General features: G+C 41.9%; 1 protein-coding gene across 2 annotated transcripts in view; it reads left to right on the forward strand.

Moving 5' to 3' along the window:
* Nucleotides 1–24,915, forward strand: part of LOC124712048 (glutamate synthase [NADH]) — a 386,910-nt gene that overhangs the window by 61,512 nt on the left and 300,483 nt on the right. For both annotated transcript variants that reach the window (XM_047242338.1, XM_047242339.1), the window contains exon 2: nucleotides 19,282–19,404. In XM_047242338.1, the coding sequence (XP_047098294.1) occupies nucleotides 19,288–19,404 (117 nt within the window). In that variant the 5' untranslated portion in view covers nucleotides 19,282–19,287. The remainder of the gene's footprint in view (nucleotides 1–19,281; nucleotides 19,405–24,915) is intronic.

Genomic DNA, 24,915 nt, shown 5'->3' on the forward strand with positions numbered 1-24,915 from the left:
CGAGAAACGAGAGATCTGCGTTCTAGTTTTAATGTGGTAGGCGTTTCATAACAACGCACTCTACTTCAGGGTGATTGATTCATTCTGATAAAATCACGTTCAGCTGTGGCGGTAGTAATAAATATTTAGTTTTGTTTTTGATGCGCAATAAGCCTGAGTGGCGAAACGAGAACTCGATGCAATGCCTTGTGATAACTGCCGTCTACAAACGATAAGCCAAGTTTTTGATAAGCTATCGGTTGAGCAATTCTTTGCTACCTAGAAGTACCAGTTACGCCAATGATGTAACTTGATCTTTGTTCCTGTTCCCTAGGATGGGGGGCAGAGGGGAGGGAGGGGGGGAAGTTAGATTCATACATACATACGGAAAAACCGAACTCGACAGACTTTCCAAGTTTGTAAATATTCTAAAATCTTATCGACATTTTCTTGTTTCATAACGAGACTTGTCTGTGGTGACCCGAGTTCAGAAGATCTGGGGGCCTGCAGAGATTCGTTTCCGATTGCAGGTTATGCTTATGTTCCATAGCAAAATTGTGAATTACAATATTTTTAAATTTCGAATTTACACAAACATATGTTAAAATTAATGGCAGTTTACTAAAAACATTCAGCGACGTCGTAACCGCCGGGTACAGAGATTATTCTCACAACAGGTACATTGGGGCAATAATGCAGCGCTAGGCGGGGAAATGCTCTTGAAAACTACAACAAAATAAGTCGTTTAATGTCCATAGAGAGTAAATATCGCTTTAAATGTTATAAACTACAGATCTTTATCAGCGATAGAACAGCTCAGTTGGACGTCCAAAAAGAAAGAAAACTGAGTCTTACTGATCAACAAAGTAACAATTTTGAAAGCTGGTGGAAAATTTAAATGAGCTATATTTGGTTCCAGAGTGTAACGCAGTGGACTTCTGTCACAGAACTGGTAATGGGGTATTCCGTGCTACACAGTATTTGTGAACACCATATCTAGGAAATCTCGATGGACATACCAGTGATATGGTCAGTGTATCGGACGACGTTTGAAACCGATAGACGAGTAATGCCAGTAAGTGATTTGGAAATTTCCATTAAAAGATAACATTCCAACGATATTAAGTAACAGTACAGCGGGCAGTCACGAGATGAAGTCGTTATCGGAATGTAATCTTGTCACGATTCTAATGAAAACATTACATGTTATTTTGAAATATTGTAGCCTTTTTGTTTCTGAAAATCAAATACTTCGTTGTCTCTCTTTATTTTTATTTTCTTACTGTGGTTGATTTGATTGCATTTAATTTTTTCAGCCTTGCGTATACTTATATATATTTTAATGACGCTATATTTTTAAACGTTCTTCTCGTGTGTCTTTGTTAGCTTCCATGTCTTCGCACGAAGTCACACTAGCTGGCTTGTATGCACGTACTCTTGGCGATGTTCTGCGCGCGATTTAACTGGTAACGTTCGTTAGCGGATCCGGATTAACTCTGTTCTGCTGCCGTATAAAAGCACTCTAAAGATCGCCATCCTCTCTTTCACCCGCGAGGTAGAATTACACTTCGCAACTCCAAAGTCAACTGATACTGTCTTGAAAAATTCCGAAATCCGGCGACTGGATTGGAATTGTCCACTGCTAACAGTTCAGTGAAACGTCTCGATCTGGCTACTAGCAACCTCCTCCGATGTTCAACATAACAAAAAAAAAAGAGGAATGTAGTTCAGTCAGTACGGAACAGAACACTCAAAAACACCGTGATCAAATTTGCAATTAATTGTTATGAATTAACCGTAGCCAAGTCCACCACTTACATCTCGCAACATCTCCAGCAGCTAATGTGTCCACCATATACTAGGACGCCTTCTTTTGCCGACCAAGTAAACACTCAATAATTCGCAACACTTGTAGAGAGAAACAGGAAAGTACCTAAACAAAATTCAAATCTCAAATATGGGAAAGCACCTTTGAACGCTCCGTAGGCTTTCCGTAACTTCGTTAATCAGCAAGTCCATCCTTCCGAAATGATATACTTGAAAACACAAACTCTGCTACCTCAGTCCAACAAGGGCTGTTGGCCTCCTACTCGATTTCGTGAGCTCCAGGTCGCTCCACGAAAATATAAAACCATGAGGCATTCCAGTCAGTCAGTATCTGGAACAGAATGTGAGCCATCATTGGCCGTTTCCTGCTCCCATTTGTAGAGCTACTGTTGCTGGTGCGTTCTAGCAGGCCTTTTAGAAATTACTCTGCAAAGTGTGTTGAAGACACCAGTTGTGCTAGGGAATCGTTCTTTAAGTCGCCCAATCGGCTTCGACTACCGCCCATAAGGGACGGTAATGCAAAAGGCCTCGCCCCTTACAGCCGGAACATGTCCGAGGCGATCACTAAGCGTATGTTACAGTATGTGTAGCGGCTCCCTTACTTTGTGAAACTTTCTAACGATTCCAAACTAGATGATACTCTCCTTAGCTTCTCCACGGACCTCCGTGATAGCGTCCAGGTTTGTATGTACCTTAGATCGTCAGTGGACAATGTAAAACCTCTTGAAACTAATGGCCCTCGTTATCGTCCGTAATCCGTTCTGGAATCAAGTGTGAGAATGATGGCATGATGGCTTTTGGCACAGTAAATTGCATTCCGTTGGGTTTTTGCTGAATATGTGTGTATAAGATAAGATACGGCACTGATTTTAAAGTCTTGAGGACTGTTCAAATTCTGACTCGCTCTCTCTCTCTCTCTCTCTCTCTCTCTCTCTCTCTCTCTCTCTCTCTCTCTCTCTCTCTCATATATCCCTATCCCTGTTTCTTTTCCTTTTCATGTGCATAAATATACAAGGGCGATGTACTTGAGGACAATATTATGGAAATGGAAGAGGATGTAGATGAAGATGAAATGGGAGATACGATACTGCATGAAGAGTTTGACAGAGCACTGAAAGACCTGAGTCGAAACAAGGCCCCCGGAGTAGACAATATTCCATTGGAACTACTGACGGCCGTGGGAGAGCCAGTCCTGACAAAACTCTACCATCTGGTGAGCAAGATGTATGAAACAGGCGAAATACCCTCAGACTTCAAGAAGAATATAATAATTCCAATCCCAAAGAAAGCAGGTGTTGACAGATGTGAAAATTACCGAACTATCAGCTTAATAAGTCACAGCTGCAAAATACTAACACGAATTCTTTACAGACGAATGGAAAAACTAGTAGAAGCCAACCTCGGGGAAGATCAGTTTGGATTCCGTAGAAACACTGGAACACGTGAGGCAATACTGACCTTACGACTTATCTTAGAAGAAAGATTAAGGAAAGGCAAACCTACGTTTCTAGCATTTGTAGACTTAGAGAAAGCTTTTGACAATGTTGACTGGAATACTCTCTTTCAAATTCTAAAGGTGGCAGGGGTAAAATACAGGGAGCGAAAGGCTATTTACAATTTGTACAGGAACCAGATGGCAGTTATAAGAGTCGAGGGACATGAAAGGGAAGCAGTGGTTGGGAAGGGAGTAAGACAGGGTTGTAGCCTGTCCCCGATGTTGTTCAATCTGTATATTGAGCAAGCAGTAAAGGAAACAAAAGAAAAATTCGGAGTAGGTATTAAAATTCATGGAGAAGAAATAAAAACTTTGAGGTTCGCCGATGACATTGTAATTCTGTCAGAGACAGCAAAGGACTTGGAAGAACAGTTGAATGGAATGGACAGTGTCTTGAAAGGAGGATATAAGATGAACATCAACAAAAGCAAAACAAGGATAATGGAATGTAGTCTAATTAAGTCGGGTGATGCTGAGGGAATTAGATTAGGAAATGAGGCACTTAAAGTAGTAAAGGAGTTTTGCTATTTGGGGAGCAAAATAACTGATGATGGTCGAAGTAGAGAGGATATAAAATGTAGGCTGGCAATGGCAAGGAAAGCGTTTCTGAAGAAGAGAAATTTGTTAACATCCGGTATTGATTTAAGTGTCAGGAAGTCATTTCTGAAAGTATTCGTATGGAGTGTAGCCATGTATGGAAGTGAAACATGGACGATAACTAGTTCGGACAAGAAGAGAATAGAAGCTTTCGAAATGTGGTGCTACAGAAGAATGCTGAAGATTAGATGGGTAGATCACATAACTAATGAGGAAGTATTGAATAGGATTGGGGAGAAGAGAAGTTTGTGGCACAACTTGACCAGAAGAAGGGATCGGTTGGTAGGACATGTTCTGAGGCATCAAGGGATCACAAATTTAGTATTGGAGGGCAGCGTGGAGGGTAAAAATCGTAGAGGGAGACCAAGAGATGAATACACTAAGCAGATTCAGAAGGATGTAGGTTGCAGTAGGTACTGGGAGATGAAAAAGCTTGCACAGGATAGAGTAGCATGGAGAGCTGCATCAAACCAGTCTCAGGACTGAAGACCACAACAACAACAACAAATATATGTTTTGTGAAACATTGAGTCGTTTTATAAGGACAAAAGAAAGGTAGCCAAGAATCCATCGATGAGATGTTTCCCACTTTGTACCGTTTGAGAAGTAAAGTAAGTACGCGGATAGTTTAGGACGTGCACATTAACATTACCGGTTGATCTTGATGCAATTTTAATACAAATAACGTTTATTCAGAGAAAACTGTCGTCCTGTCATTGCTGTAAAATACTTTTACGTTTTTACGATAGTTATTATTTCCTAAATATCTCGTGTACAGTCTGCGAAAGTAAGACTAAATGTATTTCTTGTCGAGACTCATGGTAACGATCTTCAGTTGTGAGTAGTTCAAAAATGACTGTTCACTATACGGGACAAGTCTTTCTTAAACTTTCTGGATGTTCTACGCTGATTGTGAAACATGAAAATGCTTTTTGTTGCGCTTTGAATCGCGAATAGTGTACTATTTTTAATCTTGCGATAACCATTGCGTTCTTTTTTGGTTCTACACTTTCTCATACTGTGTGTACCACAGTACTAAACGTATTTTATCTTTAAACATCTGCTCAGCCAGCCATTCGGAGGTTGCAGGTGTATTATGTTCCAGCATGGAGTTCAGTTCACACTTATTCACACTTGAATCAGACAAATAACGGATTATGCATTGCTGAAGGATCCTATAGAATTCCACTATACACCCCAGTGAGGTTTAATAAATTCACAAAGGCTGTAGCAGTCCCTTGCATTTTCAACTGGTGTGATTTATTCCATTCCCTCTGTATGTGATTCTGTTCAGTGTTCATGGAAATTACGAATCTGCGAAATAGGCGTACTGCCAACAGTACACACGGTTTCTCTGTTAGGAATATGCTGCGCGGTCCCTTTGGTGCTCCCAAAACGAGGCTGCACAATGATTGTGTTCGCTGGTGCGCCTACTGCTCCAGCAGAAATCACGGAGTGCAAAAGATTGTCTTCAGTGGAGGAACGACAAATTGCTTTCATAGTATATTACTGAATGCTGAAACTTCAAGTAGGATTGAATACAGAGGCCAGAAGAAGATGGATTGAAGGAATTACTTAATAACCGTTTTAACGTTGACGAAGGCTGGAAATCGTATAATGTTCTTCTTATTATTATCATCATATTACGTTCCTTCTCAGCAAATTGTAATCGTACAAGGACGAAACAGATATCGATACAAAGGTTTTTTAACCAGTTTCTGACAGTGCATACGGATTTAGCGCTAAAACTTTCTTGTTGTGGACAATTTTAACAGAAGAGGATTTCAGCTACCATAGGCAAAAGGGCATCATAGATACCGGGTTCTTGCCCATATTTTGCGAAACTAACTTATTAATCATAAATAAGGAACTCCCTTTACATATTGTCTTACTACAAATACCATTTTATATTTTTTAAGGACTTATTAACTGGGTAATTTGTGTACAGCATTATTATAGATAATAACCGTGACCGCTGCGGTAGTGCATTATTTCTGCCCGTCGTACAATTTGATTTTTGTAAACAAATACACTTTCCGAAACAACAAACACACTAGTCCTTATCGCCTTGAATTGTGATTTACATGTTGCTACTACGGCCTAACGTGGTTCCTGTAATTGGAAATGTTTGTCGAGATTTAGGTTTCCCGTGATTTCCCTAAATCTCTCAAGGCAAATGCCGGGATGGTTCCTTTGAAAGGGCACGGCCGACGTCCTTCCCCGTCCTTCCCTATTCCGATGAGACCGATGACCTCGCTGTTTGGTCTCTTCCCCCAAGCAATCCAATCCAAACGTTCCGAATGCAAAACACATGGACACATTTTTTGACAAAAATATGCGTTTGCAATTGGTGCTTCTTTAGCGCACTTACGTATTGCTACTGCAGCATTAAGTACGAAGCACAGTTTAAAATCTCGAAATACAGTTCAAGGTTGTGGTGTCCGTAGTGGTATACTACGTTCTAACCTCTACATTTCGCAGGGACAAACTCTTCAAAATGCGGGACTGTACAGGGTGGTTTGAAAGTTCTCGGAATCACCACGAGAGGTCAGCGCCATTGCGACGAGTTGGTCACGTGATTTTCATTTAGACTGTTGCCTGTAAACACGTGCCACGTCAGTGATATTGGAAGACAGCTGTGGCGGTGACGTGGCTGTGTTTGCGAAGATGGACATAATCGAGATTCGAGCAGCGATTAAGCACTTCGTACATAAAGGTATTAAATTAAAGGACATTCATGTCTATTTCCAGAATAAACTGGGAGACTGCTCCTTCATATTCAACTGTTGCCAAGTGGACAAATGATTTTAAATTTTGTCGGGAGAGCTTAGATGATATTCCGCGCAGTGTCGCTACCCCAGAAATGATTACAAAAGTACACAAAATGGTCATATAGGATTGCCGATTGAAAGTGCGCGAAATTGCTCACGCTTGCCAGATGTCGTCTGAAAGGGTATATCACATATTAACTGAAGAATTAGAAATGAAAAAATTATCTGCAAGTGGGTGCCGCGCCTCTTGACGCTGGATCAAAAATATGTGCCGTCACCATGGCAAAATTACACAAACTGAGGTATGAATTGTTGCCACACCCGCCTTATTCGCCTATTATGCCTCCGTCAGACTTCCATCTCTTCCCAAAACTGTAAATTTTTCTTGGTGGACGAAGATTCACTTCAAACGAAGAATTGATAGCCAGAGTTGACAACTATTTTGCAGGCCCGGAGGAAACTCATTTTCGAAAGGGGATCAAGGCACTGGAACATCGTGGGACCAAGTGCATTAACCTACAAGGAGACTACATTGAAAAATAAAAAGTTTCAGTGATAGAAGTACTTTTTTTTCTATTCCGTTCCGAGAACTTTTTAAACCACCCTCGTATTTACCAAATCCTGTCTTTGTTCACATACAATTTACTTTGCTTTTTTCAGGGTAACTGAATAAACTAACATTTTTTACGCCTAAAAGAAAACGAAAAAGAAATAGTACACGAAGATTATATTCTTACGTGATATATCGTTTACATCGAGGTATTGTAATGCTCTGTAAAGAATTTTGTTCAAAATTATGTGCACTGAAATGTAAATACAAGGACGTATCATAAATTCAAGTTTATTATTTCACGTGGTCCGATTCATTTTTACAGACGTTTTCTCTTCATTGCCACAACTACACTTATCCCAACGACTACACTTGTTCCAAATACTGGCATTATTTAAAACTATGAAAGTGCGAACATTTCGCACGAATCCTCTATTCAGTATCTTACGGGAATCTTACCATAAAGAACAGGGGGGAGAGGGGGGGCAGTAGTCCATCGAATTTTGAGAAGTTACCTCCCGAGACCAGGCAAAGAATGTTTTACCAGACTCACACGTGCCACCTAATGTGAAATTCGCCCTCCTGTAGAGCTTATTGGCGACTGATGTTGCTGCCGTTACTTGGGTACATCGAGGCTTCCTCGTAACCTTACACTTTCCGCCACACACTGTACGGTTGTTGGTGGAGACGAAATGTGGTCACTCTACCACAGAGAATAAAACAATGCAAATTAAGACAGCATATTTCATTTTTCGTAATGAAGGTCGTTGGCGTTGATGCAGGTGATGGTGGTGATCCTCTTCGCCTAAATGTTAAGAGGAATCTTCATTGAGGAAAACATGACTGTTTAGGTAATTATCCTGTATAACATGAAATGACCCCATAACTATATACATTTTTCGTCTAACCGACTTATAGAAGATTTTTATTACTTATCTGGAATACTTAACACTTTTGTTGTTCAGGGTCAGTTGTAATTTTTCGCAGCAAATAGAAGTCTGTGTGGTGCGAAAGTGGCGGCTGAGCATAAACCGTTAGTGTGAAGTCTTCCACATAATAACTAAACAAAAGTTTTATTTCGGCTATACGATAAATCACACAAATTTAAAGGTTGTCGGTTCAACTAAATACTAGGGATCACTATTGGGAACAACTGAAATTGGAACCATCAAATGGAAAATGTTGGGAGGCGTTATATTGACAGAACATCTTATAAGATGTAACAGATTTACTAAAGGGAGAGCTTACCTTACGCAAGTTCCTTCTTAGGAGTATTGCTGCGCGGTATGGTATCCTACGGCATAGGACTGACGGACATCGAAAAAGTTCAAAGAAGGACAACTTGTTTGTATGATGGCGAAATTGTGGAGAGAATCATGGAAATAAGTGAGATGGGATGGCAGACAAAGGCGTTTTTCACTACAACGAAATCTCTCACGAAACTTCAATCACTGACTTTCTCCTCAGAGTGCTAAAATATTTTGTTGACCATCTTAATTGGAGAAATCGCGAAAACATTTAGCTATGCAGTTTTCCACGAGCTTTTCATTAGGGAAATAATACGGAAATGGTTTGTGAATTCTGTCCCAAACACTTCAGCGTGATGCAGAGTAGCCATGTAAATGTAGATGTCGAACACTGATAGACTACAAGATTTTAGATATTACTAGGCTTTGTGCTTTCGTGAAAAGATATTCTAAATAGCGTAATGCGAATCATAAGAACTACTCATGTGAAAGTGATCCCAGTGGTTCTCGGAACACTGGCAGCAGTGTCGCAAGAGCTTCAGTTGAAAACCATTGGCGCTGGTGACAACCATTTGCAAGCTGTAAACAGCCACTTTACTGGGCTATGTCAAGCATTTCTGGACTCTTGGGGAGTGTCTGACTAGTGACAAAATACGAAATCCAGCACAGTGATTCCATGTCCCGTGTTTACATTAAAAAATAATAGTAATAATGACGATGACGACGGTTACAGGCTTCAATGGGTGTGGAACTCCTGAGGGTTGCAGCCATTGGAAAGGAAGAAAAACCTTGTGCGTCCGGCACTGGTTCTAGACTTTTGCGAACATTCGTGTTACTGCTGTAGATAACTGAAAAGAACCGATACTTTTCGAAGTATAATGCGCGATAAAAAAAAGAGCTGTACAAGTAGTAGTAGTAGTGACCTAAGTTTGGAAGAGCTATACCCATGAATCCAGCACAAAAATGTTGAATTTCGGTATGTGTGCAGGCACGCACTTCCATATAGTCTATTGAATGAAACCTTGCCGTTTTACATTCCGACAAGATGATGCTAGTGAGTCACAGATCAAGTCACGATGCAAATCACCATAACAAAGATAGGCATATTTTAATCCAGAACAGCACTAACGACTATTTATTATCACAGTAAGAAAGAATGAATGTGTACAGTATCTAGTTGACGAATGAGGTAACAAATAGAGTCGTAAATGAATGTTTCCATAAAACTGACGTCGTTCGAAAGGAGTTGGCAAATGCCGACTTTTATCTGTGCATTTTTGCACGATCAACTGTTACAGCCTCGCGGAGTGGCCGCACTGTTAGAGGCGCCATGTCACGGATTGCGCGGCCCCTCCCGCCGGAGGTTCGATCCTCCCTCGGACATGGTTGGGTGTGTTGTTCTTGGCATAAGGTAGTTTAAGTAGTGTGTAAGTCTAGAGACCGATGACCTCAGCTGTTTGGCTCCTTAGGAATTCACACACACTTGAAAATTTTTGACTGTTGGATATCTATCGAAAATCATAAGAAGGAAGAAAGAAAAGTCAATCGGAAGCTACTCATCACTTCGGTATTTTCACGTTGACCGCCTCAGTGGTACTAAAGTGAGATACTTTGGCGCTTTGAGTATCAAGCAGTAGTGCGTTTAGAAACTTTGGGAAAAAATATCCCGTCAGTCCAAAAAAAAAGCGTAGATATTGCATTAAAACACGGCAAGATAGTTACGATGGTAGTTTTAATGCTTCAGGTGTTCTACATGTAGTATATTCATACTTGAGTACAGAACGTTCATACAACTATTCTGACAAACTCAGAAAGTCCTCCTTGGGATGTTGTTCAACTCGCACGTCACATTTACACGTTCCTCGGTCTTGGCAAACCGTCAGAGACCCACTCTGCACTTTGTTTTTGTGTGGTAGGATCGTACTTATAATGCCAAGTCTCGTAATCAGTGTTTCTTTTTTTTTTTCCACGCGTCGGTGTTTTTATTGGGGAGTCGAGGCGTGCAGGACAGACCTTGCACACACTTTTCTCTTATTCTAAGCATTCTGAGGAATGTCTCGAAAACTTAATTTATAGAGACGTTGCTCAGTTTTTATTTGTGACTTGATGACGTTGACACACTACGGCCGGTCGTCTCCTCTTAACACTGCCTGCTCATAACTGACTGGTCGAATACACATCTGTTGTTGTCAGTTCAAGCTGCCACCGTAGTTAACTGTGCTGATGTCTGTTTTACGCCACGAGTAAAGGCAGTCTCAGAAATTTTTTGGACGGACGATGTAGAAGTTATCCGACGTTGAGTATAGTTCTCGCCGGAAAGTAAATAAATTTAATCCTCTCTAGCTCTTCTCGCTTGTTTACAGCTGTTGAAGAGCACGAATGGTTACGGAGTTGTTTGAGTCATGCATGACCGTCACGGAAATGTTGAAAAACCAGAATTGGCAGGCCATGAAGATCGATGTGATTTATCCAGCCGACGTCTACTTACAATTTTTCAAGAACCATTATTAAGTTAGGAATTTAGGAATGTTCTTCAGCTCTCTACGCATTGCTCCCGTAGGGACATCGAAGACGAGTTTCACTAATTGCCGCTCGCACCTGGCATTCTGCCAGTCATGTTTGCCGCGCTCCGTACGCGACTATGACGTGGGAAAAACCGTAACATAGTACACTGCTGAGTATCCCGCGTTGTACGTGTCATGGTGTTAAGCAGAGCGTGCAGGATGCGCGATACAAAATGTTACCGACCTTTGTCATTTTCCGTCTGTCAGGCTAAAATGGTCTACACTAGACAGCGAAATCGAAATTACCGTCCCCCCCATTTTTTTGCCCTGAACAGGCTTTCTAGGAAAGCGACTGTCCGTTCTTGTCGTTTCTCATGAGTTTAGTGTGATGACATTTAATGACTTTGGTACAGAAGCGACGTAAGAATACTATCCTTTAACTATCGGGCTAGAAGGAAGCTTTCCGGCTTGGTGCAGCGTAATAAAGTAAATCAAATGAGTTTTTCTTTTATTTTTTTTTTTACCGTGATATTTCAAATAGTCATGTTCTGTGTGTTTCGTTCAGAGAGATAAATTATAACACATGGGTATTATAAATTCTTTATTTTGGTTTATTGCCAACAGAGATTTATCCAAATTGGGTGAAGGTTTGTAGGTAGTCTGCTCCTGTATTTTTAATTGGTGCCAAAATGAAGCCACAGAAATCTTGCATTTGAAACGTCCCCTTTGAACAATTATACATGACTGTGCTTAAACTGACACACAATATTTTGTTAGCGCAACGCAATCTGACTTTTAAAATTCCCTACAAAAGAATGGCCCTGACTAACATTAAACTATACCTTTCACAAATCACTTACCTCACAAAAATCTTCGCTGCTCAATCTACTGCAATACATCGAGCGCCACTACTGCCAGCTAAATAAAAGATTCAAACTATGGAAGGCACTAACTACTGATAGGGATAGTTAGCAAATGAAAGATATTAATAGAGAACAAACAATGTATTTACCTTGATATCATCATATATAAATATAGCAGTTCATGACAAATTTCAAAACTCCGCCATCTCTCTCCCCACATCCACCACTGCTGGCGGCTCACCTCCAACCGCCCAACGCTATGCGCTGTTCACATCCAGCTGCCGCTGCCCAACACTACAATGGCGAGTATTACAACAATGCAAAGCAGCCACAGACTGCACACAGCACAGCCAGTGATTTTCATATTGAACGCTACGTAACGTTGCCAATAAGAAAACATAAACAGCCTACTTACATAGAGAAAACATAGCCTACTTACACATTATATGCGTAAATCTTAAAATCCATGATTGCCAAGAAAGTAAATACAAACTAAAATCGGTTTTTCTGACATCTCCTTTTAAATGTAAGTCACTGTGGTATTAAGTGGTTTGTAAATGCCTACAGTTTAGCCACACACTTTAACGAAACATGTTTGCGTAAGCTGTACAAAGACTCGAAGATGGTTTCGAAAACATGATCTGTGGAAGAAACGGGCAGAATAGAATATTTGGTGATACGAGCATATGAAAAGAGAGTTCGGTACGTTTTGCACGAAAAGCTATACACGAGAAACCATTGTGTAAGAAAGATACCGCATTTGTAGAACGTTCGCCACAAATAAATTTGAAAAAAAGTTTGTCAGCCATATTAGGTCCGGCTTAAAAATATCCAACTTAAGTTTCTGCGGATTTGTTGTAGTGAATGAGATGTGAGTCCATCAGTTCGTGAGACACTCAGAGCAATGGAAACGATGGGTGAAAGCTGGTGTCAATGATAAATTTACAAAAGAAAAAAGAGAAAAATTGGTAATCGGCGAAAGCTACTCAGGTGTTGTGAACCAACGCAGTGGAGATACAAAGAAAAAATACGCGAGAATCTGGGCTTGAAATTAAACTGACTTTCCTCAGAACAATGCATTTACACACAGTGTCACTTTGACAACGGACCAAGTGAAGGATTTGAATTGTTGGAACATCTACTTTATTTACAACATTTGGTACGGTCTGACTTCCACCGTGTAAAATAAATTTGTGACAGGTAAACGTTATGCCGAAAAGTGAGGTTAGACAGTTACATTGATCTTCTTCCAGCACCATACGCCAGGGCTGGAATGTTCTCACCGAAAAATTGACAAAGTGTGTTGGCCTGATGGGACTTCATAAAAATAAGTGCATTTTTGACAAGGAAAACAGAGTTCTGGTAGCAGATCGACACTTCCCACATCGCCCTCGTAGCTCAATACACCGTCCCGTTTAAGGATTAGTACAGCAAGACTTGAAAATAAGTGATTTGTTCCCACTGTTGATAAGACTACTTGTCAGCGACTTGTAAGCGCAATCTCAGCTGCGATACTACCTACTCGAAACTGCTACGTAGTGGTCCGCTGAGGTGGACTTTCCCCGCAGTAGAATACCTCGAGAGGAACTGATCTGATCTCGGCGACCTCGCCCGCCCCCTTATCTCGTACACGCGACGCAGGGGTTTCCCGTTCCAGAGGCGTGAGGAAGCCGGTCGCACGATAGTCCGTATTAGTCCCGGGAGGACCAAACGTGAAGCGTTGCGTCCCGCGAGAAGCTGTTAGTTGCGCTCCGTCAGAGCTCGTTTGCACCGAAGCGTTTATAAAGTGAGGTACGTGCCAGGCATTGCTTACCACACACTAAGACTCTTAAGTGCTCAACGTATTACGTAGAATGAAAATTTAGTACATCATTTAAACTTCGTTAAGGGGGAAATGTCCCCAATTTTGTTTCTCATGACGTATTTCTTAAGAGTTTGAATTCGGTGACAATATCAGTCAACATTTCTCTTACACGCACTATTCTTCTACATTTCCGTCTCGTTCTGTGGCCTTCCGAGAGGATTGTATAAGAGCATGTGTTCCCTGTTGGTAAAAGCTCTTGCCCTGTGCTCGTTGCCGTGTCTTCACGCATGGAATAGGCTCTCATCATCTTCAAAGTGTATTCCACATAGAGAATCCTCAAGTGACCCAAACAGATGGAAGTACGAGGGCGCCAGGTCTGGGTTGTAGAGAGAATGAGGCAATGACGTCCAACGCAATTTGGAGTGTGTGCTTGGGTTCTGAGACTGTCCAATATTGCAAAATAAATATTGAAGACAAAATTCAACTTGTTCTAATTACAACCTAAAGTGTACAAATGATATTTACCTTCAGAAATGATGTTGAGGCTCTGGGCGCGATATTGAGCAAACTAATAGAATTTGTGTAGGCGGTCAGCTGGCAGATCGTAATCTTCTGGTAGGAGGCTGGTAGGGCACTCCCAATAGCACTGTCTTATTCATGGCAGCGTTTGCGTCGACGTGTCAGCAGATAACACGAGTGCTTCATGGATGTAGCTCATACATTTTCATTCCGTAAAAGCGCTACCAGTAAGTGTCACAGTTCATGTATTGTTTTGCGAAGTGACGAAATTTTGCAAACAAAGTAACTGAAGACGAACGAATTGAAGACAACGTAGAAACGTGACGAGCACAACTAAGACAGCATTTACCGCGCTGAGTACACTCGTGTTCAGGAAAAAAAGCAGCACGACTACAGATAGGACATTCATATTCACAGGACGTGTACATTAGTATGCTCTGCAGAAATAATTAACATTTCAGTCATCTCTATTCATCATGTGTTCTGTTGCCTAGTAGCCACAGGTTCTGCTACGGGCCCTGATAACTTGTTCCAAGCGTGTTGACATCGACGCATATAAGGCACGAATGGCGCCCTGTGTTATAGCCATCCGTGTTGCATTCACCTAGTTACAAAATTCATTTGTGGTGCTTGGCATTGGGTCACAACGCTGCACCCGTCGTTTCACCATAGCCCACACATTATCGAATGATGACAGATCTGGTGATCTGGCGGGCCAGGGCAAAAGGCTGACATCCCGTGACACCAAGAAGGCACGTGTTCGTGCAGCAGCATGTGTTCGTGCATTATCTTGCTGGAAAATGGCGTCTAGGGTGTGAGCAGAAAGGGTATGACTGCGGGTCTCAGGCTGTCATTCACGTAGATCACACTGGTCACAGTGCCCTGGACACGCACCAAGTGTGATTTGTGGCTGTACCTAACAGCACCGTATGTTGGCGCCGTGTGTCTTGTGCGAATGCAGTCACTGAGATGCCGCTTCCCCCGTCTCCCGCGAACCAAAATGCGACCATCATTTTGAAACAAACGGAACCTGGATTCGTCCAAAAACACTATCTGATGCCATTGCTTTCCCGAATTACGTCGTTCTATACACCATTGCCGTCCAGCAAGTTTCTGCACGTTTGCTAAAGGTAGTGGACGACGCGCACGTAACACATACCGTAACAAACGGCGACGAACTGTCATCCCCGATACTGTGCGATGTGTTACACTGTTGCGCCCGAACCGAGGAAGACTCAGATCTGTCCTGCAGTGCCATTTGGATGAGATGTCGATCTCCTTGGGGGGGGGGGGGGGGGGGGTGCGACCTGGCCCATCTCGTCGTGTTCTACGGCCTTCCGTGTACCATTCTGCACACAATTGTTGCACTGCCGAAACAGCTCGTCCCACACGCAGCCGTTTTCCAGATGGATGCACCATATTTTTTCATGCCAATAATGCGCCCTCTTTCAGGCTCACTGATTTGACGGTATGGTTCGCGAGGCATCCTGCACGTCTGCTGAAATCACACTGATCCATTATCTTTGGTTTATAGCAACAACGAGAGCTGCAAGCAAGTACTACCGGTAGGTGGTATTGCTCCGTGATATCGATGTTTACCTTGAACCCGTGGGCCGCAATGGTTCAAATGCTGATCATTTCTACAGAACATGCAAATGTACATGTCTCGTGAATATGAACGTCCTATCTCTAGTCATTCAAGGTGTTCGGTATGTTTTCTGAACATGAGTAGTTCACTCGTATCAGACATAGGCCTTAACGGTAGAAAGTAATGGCTGAGAAGGTAATGTGGAATTTATCATTTTCTGAACGTGAATTATGGACCATAAGAAAAACGCAAGAAGAGAAATTAGGCGTTTGAGATGTAGTGTTACAGGTTGATACTGAAAATGAAATAGACTGATAAGAAATGAGTGTCTATGCAAAATCAGCGAGAGGAGGGATTTGTGCAAACAACTAACAAGACCGGCTGGGTGTTGCATATTTGTAAATACATCGCTGAATAACTTCCATCAGGCTTGAACAGGGGCAACAGTTACAGCCAACAGAAATTGGAATATATACGAGGGCGTGCTGAAAAGTAATGCCTTCGAATTTTTTCTGTGAAAAACTCCTAAAGGTTTTTAAATGAAACAAGTTTTATTAATATTCTACATCTTTATTCTTCATGTTTACTTCCCAACATAGTTACCATGGAGACGAACACATTTCTCCAAACGAGAGACCAGTTTGTTGATACCATCACTGTAGATTGTTTGATTGTTGACTGAGCAGCCACCTCACCTTTGCTTGCATCCCTTCATCACTACGTAAGTGAAGTCCTTGAAGGTGTTCGTTAAGTAGTGGAAATATGGAAATCGGATGGAATCAAGTTGGGGCAGTATGGGGGATGACAGATGACAGTAAACTCAAGGCGTAGTGTTCTTGCAGATGTTGCATCGCTCATGTGTGGGCTGGCATTGTCCCGTGTGGATGAATTCTTCGAATTCGTGCTTCCAGTTTTCCACAGGATAAAAGCACGCTATTTCTCACGCGCCGACATAGTTACGTCGCACACTGCTGTATTACACGGTGCAGTTCAGATCCCTCTAGCGGCAGTGTGTTAAAATTTGCGTCACCAAAGTGGGAAAGTCGACCGCGTAATTTGCATGACATATCTCAACCGATATTAAGAAGAGAATAAAAAATTCGTGATCATTACTTTTCAGCACGCCTTCGTAGAAAAACTTCAACTTTCTTAAAAACTACAGAGCGGTAAACCGAAATAGGTGCGCACATGCATGAAATATTTTATCCAAACCTGTAACCCATATTAGCGCCCCCTCCCTCCTCCCTTGTTACCAGTTACAATTTAACCCTCGGTTTACGCTTTGACTTCTAGAACTGCTGTCGAAATATTTCGTATTGATACCTACATCACACACAGTTTACGCTCTCAAACATCTGCTTATCGACATTGCTCTTTCATTGTTGCATTTCGACCACTTATTACTTCCAGAGGCAAGCAAATGATTCAGATGCATTCAACGATACCACATTCCAAACCACATGAAACACATCGATCTCGCAGCCCGCGGGGTGACTGGCAGCGACTCGGTAATCTACTTTGTATCATTGCCAACCGCAGCTACCAGCTCTTCCGTTTAGAAGCCGCAAAAATTCGTCTGCTCGTAAAGAGGTTTACCGGTCTGAAAGCGTTCTCTCAGCAAATAGGCGAAAGCACTACCTCTGCGATCGCGTCGCATAAGCCGTGTACTTCACATGACAAAAAAAAAGCTTTATTGTGTTAATAAGTCCGTGTATCATATGCTCAAGCCAGCACTACTTGTCAACTGTTAAGTGGGTAAACTGACGTTAAGTGTTATCGCTACATTATTGTACCCCATTCTGTACTCATTGCCACGCTGATAAACTTGAAGATAACACGGGAAATCGCAACAGAGCGTATCATTATCCAGTTACAGTCAGTCGTGTGAAAAGTTTAATAATTATGTTTTGTGGCCTTTGATTAGATAAAATGTCTTCTTTCTTTCCACGAGCAAGGCAGTCAGTGATTGGACACTTGTTACGTTGCAATATCCTGAGTAGTAAAGCAGTTTTCTTACTAGCTGAAGAAGTTTCCCCTCGACAATTCCTTCCATTCTGTAGGAGAATTTCTGTTATTCTAAAGTGTAAAAAGGTGGTGGATAGAAATTACTTAATCTGTATAAGCATACTTACAAATTAATTTGCGATGTGAATGTAAAATGACTCGTTCCACGTCATTACGATTTGTCGTGCAAATGATCCATGGAACATAAAACTGATGACGCTCCTTACATAAATTGCCAGTTTAGGGCATGGACACTTCTTTATAAATTCCTGTGTTGTTCACGCAGTAGTGGCAGTATAGAGTTTTATGGTTAAAGCGCATTGTGATGCGTGACCAAAATACAGTTAAAGAATTTGATAGTGTCGTATCTCTCTTTTGTGTTGACTTTCTGTTGAATGCCACTTTTCAGCGCTCGCCGTTATCTTTCGGAGGAAAAAAAAGCCACCTCTGGTTCCAAAAACTTTCGATAGTTTCCTTTGTATCACCGAAAAATTTAAGTGTCTAATAAGGCGAAGACCCGAGTAACACGTCTCTAAATTTTCTGAACGTTTGCCTCCATAGCTGAGCGTTTAGCGTGTCTGACACCAGTGCCGAGGTCATCGGCTCAATATCTGGTTTTTCCGGGATATATTCCTTTGTTGGTCTGAAACGGGTTGCACTCAACCTCGTGAGGCTCACTGAGGGCTCTTCAAATGAAAAGTTGCGGTCGCAAGGTGTGGAAAGTTGACATCTGACGGAAGAACGATGCCCGTCCGCACGGCTCGCCAATGACGCCATTCGGCAGAGGATATCAGCGGTCTGTCAGCATCGCGAGGTCCTCTGCACCTGATGGCGAAGCTACTATTTTCTTTCTTCAGACCCACGTGATGGGGATCATAAAAGTCTCCAAAAACATGTCAAAAGGTGTGGCTTCCTTTCTGGATTATTCCAGATACCCAAAATCTTAAAGAAGCCCTCTACACAGCCGATTTCACAGGCTCGTTTCATGTCATACTATTATTCCTGTACATTTGATAATTGTGACAGACCATAGATTTATCTCTTAATGTTTTAACAGAATACCATCGTATTTTTCCTGATGTGTGTGTGTGTTTTTATTCCGGTTACGTCCACTTTCGTGCATAGCAGCAATTTACGAACTTGTAATGGAATTCGTTAAAGCCACGCAAAACTTGCGCGGTACATTAATTCGTATACATATATTTTGAACATTTGGCATTCATATCACGGCACTTTATAGTACTTTCTAGCTCACCTCAGTATTCTTGAGACGTCGGCGGTGAAAATGTTTGTCAGTATTCACTCATGGAGAGTAGATACGCTACGTCACTACGTATTTACCAAAAAAAATCACTTCCATGGTTCGTCGCTTTCCTCCTCCTCCTCTCGTAACTGGTTAATAACTGTTATAATTCAGTTCGACAAGAGTATGCCAATCTTTATTCCATATTTCTCCTCGTTATCTTTCGGTCGCTGTTAGCGGCCAGTTGAAACCGATCTGAATGGTAATTCTCGATTCATTGTGTGTCGCAGGTCCTGATGTCCCTGGATCCTTGGTCGCTGCCGCCCAAAGATGGCCTGTACGACCCTGTTAACGAAAAAGATGCGTGTGGCGTTGGCTTCATCGTCGCCATCGACGGTCGCCGCTCGCACAAGGTAAGCGCTCTCTCTCTCTCTCTCTCTCTCTCTGTGTGTGTGTGTGTGTGTGTGTGTGTGTGTGTGTGTGTGTGTGGGGGGGGGTTTATGTGCAGGATAGTGTTACTTACACATCGATAAAATATCGATTAATCGATGTGCCGACTCCATCGGTAACCGGTTTAACTATCGATAGTCAAACAGTTTATAATGTAATTCTTCTTTAATAGACGCGCGAGAAATTGTCGGATCTTAATGCATCCATGGCGTGTGGAGTGCAGAGGGAAAATAGATTGCATGCAGGTATATAGTCAACATCAAATATGGCGGCGCCTCAACCAGTCTACGCTGTTTGTATACTATGTTGTTAATAGATTGACCGCTGTGGGGGAGGGGACGCGTGAGAGGGAATTTTCTTGTTTGTGTTCCAGTGATGACAGCCCACGGTCGTGCGCATCTCATACCGATCAGATACTTACAGTAAATAACACGGATTTACCAATCCGCATGATACAGATTGTCATCTTCAGATGTGTGAGCATACTTACTTGTAACAAGGAATACGAATGTAAATAAGGCTGTTGTAATACAACATAGTTAGTAGAAGAAAAAATGAAATTTTAAAGACTTGTTAAGCATTTGCAATTGTACTGCATAATGCATGTTAAAATAAATATTATTTATCATCGTTATTAATTAAACACTCTCGGTATTACCCTCTTCTGTTTCTGAGTTCACTTTGCACGTACAAGTGTTTTCAGTTGGACAAATTAATGTATAAGGTGATTCTAAAACACACAATATCGATGCAATCCTAACACCCCTGCGTCTCTGCTGCTTTTGTAGAAGCACAAATATCGTTCGTAAGTAGGTTACCTGTGTTGTGTTCGATTAGCGGAGCTTGTTCCTTCAAATGGCTCTGAGCACTACGGGACTTAACATCTGAGGACATCAGTCCCCTAGAACTTAGAACTACTTAAATCTAACTAACCTAAGGACCTCACACAATCCATGCCCGAGGCAGGATTCGAACCTGCTACCGTAGCAGGCGCGCGGTTCTGGACTCAAGCCCCTAGAACCGCTCAGCCACCGAGGCCGGCGCTTGTTCCTTCAAGGACGCACCAGTTCCCGCAAAATTGAATATAGTAAAAGCACAGCCTGTCGAGTGTAATGTTTTCTATTTGTATGGTGGCTGCACATAATCATTAAAATGTACAGCTGCATTTACATGCTATCTGCTTTCACAGTACTGCAATGCATATTCATAAGTCAATCGGGCGAAATATGAAGGTTACAACGTATGAGACAAAACTAACCTCTTCTTGCCAAGAGTTGGTGAATGTCCGGGAATGTTTCTATAAAAACTCCTAATCCTGTAGATATTTTTAAGCTCCTGCACGTTAATGATGAAACCCCATGTTTGAAACTTGTGAAGCGGGTGAATTATCTCACTATTGTTTTTACTTTTTTATTTTTTCGAGTTTACAGCATTCTGAGATCTGATAAACAATTGTGTAGCTCTTCGGGGTATCGTAGGAGGTGACAGTGTGCGAACAATGGTTCCTTCGCCATTCATTTCGTTATTTGAACCCGACACAGCCAGGGGATTATTCTTCGTCACGGAACTACAGTGCTACAGCTGTTGAATAGCTGTCGTTGGCAACAGAGTCTGAGCACGGTCGCCACGAAGTGTTGCGAATGGTGCCGACATGAAACGATCAGTACTTTTCGCGCGCCACTGGCTGTCTATGGGCCGAGGAAATCCCGCGCATCTAAGCTTGCTTTGTGTGTGTGAGAAGTGCATAAATACTTTTTCATTATTGTTCTGAAACGAATCGTAAAAATACATCGCCTGTCTGGAATTTTTTCAAGAAAGTGGGGAATAATAGTTTGTGAAGTTAACCATCTGCAGTAGAGAATACAAACATTCGTGGAATATAACTAATTTAAGAGACCACCTAAAAAAAAGCATGGCGAAAAGTGTGAGGGATCAACTAGTGAGCTAGATGAAGTGCAAGAGGTGCAACAAAAAAATTGAGAAGCTCTATTAAAAATTGTTTTAACGTAAGTCAGTTCTACGACGCCAGTTCAAAAGTAAAGTGAGAACCTGATGCTCTTCATGCACAAATGATTGCTATCGATATGCTGCCGCACATAACTGGCGACCATCAAGGTTTGAAAAAGTTTGTTCATGCCGTAGACAGCAGATATGAGTTACCAGATAAAACCGCTCTTAAGTGTTCACTGATCTGAAAACTATATGAGAAGATAAAAAGTAAGAGAAAGCTCTTACAAAACGTAATTTCTTTGAATGTCACAACAGACATCTGGACAAGCAACGCAAATGGAGGCATACTGGCATTGATTTGCCACTTTACAATGGATATAAAATTAGTTTCCCCCGCTCTAAAATGACAAAAATCGCAGATCATTACAACGTAGAATTTATGGCACATGTAAGTAACATTTTCAAAATGTTTCTGCCCTTAAGTTGCCAATGCCGTACTGAATGTCGGTTCATTTTTGTGATCGGTACACGTCACGTAGCCGTGGCTTGTAAAGTTTTGCTTGGCAGCTACGCCTCACTCTTTCCCACCCTCAACCGTCTTCTCGATCTTCTGAGGACGTCGTGTCATGTGTGTTCTGTTTTCGCACACTGCCAGCCTCAACAAATCATTGAATAATTGCGTTTCCCTAGGCTAAAATGATTTTCTCATTCATTAGTACACATAAGTAACATTTGAACGTGGAGGTCTCTGTAATGCGATTTCTCAAAACATTGTTACTGCCGCGCGCCATTTATAGTGGGTTTACACGTCCCCACAGCCTTACTTCTGCCAGTATCTCTGTAGGGCTGTGGGGACGGGGCGTGAGTCGTGCTTGGGTAGCTCAGACGGTAGAGCACTTGCCGCGAAAGGCAAAGGTCCCGAGTTCGAGTCTCGGTCCGGCACACAGTTTTAATCTGCCAGGAAGTTTCATGAAAAACAACCGTTTTCACAGCGTCGAGCACACCATACAAATACTGCATTTTTACATTTGTCACTGTAACATTACAATATGAACCCCATAAGTGATCTGGAGCCAAGTTGCGAGATTTGGCCCGAGAAGTAACAAGACCATTAAAGTTGCCAGACGTACTGGAACTAACGCACGCAGCTTTTTCACACCTCACTGCCTAACGCTGACAGGATATAGAACGGCTCGTGATAAAAGAAGGCCGGCCGCGGTGGTCTCGCGGTTCTAGGCGCGCAGTCCGGAACCGCGCGACTGCTACGGTCGCAGGTTCGAATCCTGCCTCGGGCATGGATGTGTGTGGTGTCCTTAGGTTAGTTAGGTTTAAGTAGTTCTAAGTTCTAGGGGACTGATGACCTCAGATGTTAAGTCCCATAGTGCTCAGAACCAGAGAGAGAGAGAGCCAGATAAAAGAAGAGAAAATGCGGCGCCTGATTGGCTTCGTGGAGTCTGTTGTTGATAGGCTTATCAACGTAGCAGGCAACACTTCCAGAACTGAAATTTATTTCTCGGATTCGGATAAGGAAGGAGCGAAGAGATTAACAGACTACTGACTGTAACTAATACCTACAATGGCTTCAGTACTCAACAGCACTGTGAAATCTCTCCAGTATGCTTTTGCATTACTCACAACTCGCTCAGAAAAATTACCGTATGTTTAAGTTAGAAATTTTCATCACTCTTGTTTGTAATTAGAATACTTTGTCAGATGAGTACTAGTGCATTTCATGCTTTCCGTCTGGTCACTTAAGAAGCGCGCGGTAGCGCTGGAATTTCTCCGAATATTATGTCGTTCTATTTAAAAGTTAAATGACATCCGAAACTATATAGTTTCTTTGCTCGTCTCTTTTTACGTCTGAACTGCAACTGCTCACATCATTGCGATTTAGCTGGACCGCTAGCTGGCCAGTGCTGTCCAAATTTAATGCGCTGGTAGAGCTGTTGCTCCGCGTTATCGCTCAGTCTATGTGCGTGTAACACAGCATAAAACGTATCCTTATGATCATACTTGACCGTACTGGTCACAGCTCGGCTTCTGCGACACATGAAACGAAATCCAATGAGATTCAAGCAAACGCTGAAGAATACATAGCGTAATGTTTACATCAGATTTATTCTTATGATGAACGGATTATAGCATGCAGCGCACGTTGGTCTATCAATTGTCCATATGATTTTGAAACGCATCCCTGTTGGTTTTTGAGCACATTCTAAACTGATATATGAACAAGTCATAAAGTGATTTTTGGATGCGTGCATTCTTATGATGAACGGATTATAGCATGCAGCGCACGTTGGTCTATCAATTGTCCATATGATTTTGAAACGCATCCCTGTTGGTTTTTGAGCACATTCTAAACTGATATATGAACAAGTCATAAAGTGATTTTTGGATGCGTGCATCGTGTACGTGATGTTCTGCCATGGGAATTCCCGTCGCATCTAGAAATAAAAAGCTTTCGTACAGACAAAAGGGAAAGGGACTGCACAAGCTGAGCCGAATAAACCGGAACCAGTGAATGTCAATCGCGGCTTATTTATGTGGTGATTGAGTCTGCGAATGATAAGCTTTGTTATAATTACTAGCGAAATCCATAGATCCAGACCACCAGAATGGAAACAAACGACTAACAGGCGTAGCAGGTAAGTAAGATTACATATTATCGCCTCTGCGTATCCAAGAAAATGAAATTTTGACAGAAACTTTTTGCCAGATCGCCACACTACTAAGGGCCAGTTGTACAGTCCCCGTTCAGCAGCCGCGTAAGTTCTGTTCTCGGAACAGCGCGGAAAACGCGTCGTACGCACACGTAATAACACCGAACCGGAGAATAAACGCAGGATAACTAAATTGGTGATTCCCGCTTTGTTAGCGAAGTTAACCGGAAAGAAAGTTTTCACAATGGCCGGAGCAGTTACAAAATTAGTGATGACATATTTGTTTGCGAGAACGATGAAGGAGAAGAAACTGAGAAACGGGGACATCACACAGTTTGCAGGACTAAGACGATTCCAGATTTATATAACAATTTAGTACTACTACTACGGTTCGATCTCCTGCTTGAAGAACTGGAGCATATGAATGAAATGTGAAACTATTTCCTAAGGTAAAACTTTTTGCTTGTAGTAGGTCTAATAGGCATTTGATATTGGTACTTCCTGAATTATATTTTGTCGTGTTATTTATGTAGATGAGGTAGGTAAAATGACCATTTGTGCCAAAACAGTTTCGCTTATTTGGCGTGTTACAGTTTCTGCAATATTAGAAAGGCCTATTTCGTTTTATCTAGCAGACAGTGACAAAGTAGACGTGATCAAATCGAGAAACCACACCAGTCTTGGGCACTATTCGTATTAACTGCCTTTTCAGTGTTAGACAACGACATTTTGAATTTTCATGTAACAAAACGTTTGACAAACTTAAATGAGGTAGTAGATTATTTCGCAGAAAGGAAAGCACCCAGAGTAAAACTGTAGGAAGATTAGAGAGAGAAAAAAATACTGGGGCCTAAGGATTGA

The sequence above is a fragment of the Schistocerca piceifrons genome, chromosome 8 (genome assembly GCF_021461385.2).
Source record: "Schistocerca piceifrons isolate TAMUIC-IGC-003096 chromosome 8, iqSchPice1.1, whole genome shotgun sequence".
In the NCBI taxonomy this organism is placed as follows: Eukaryota; Metazoa; Arthropoda; class Insecta; order Orthoptera; family Acrididae; genus Schistocerca; species Schistocerca piceifrons.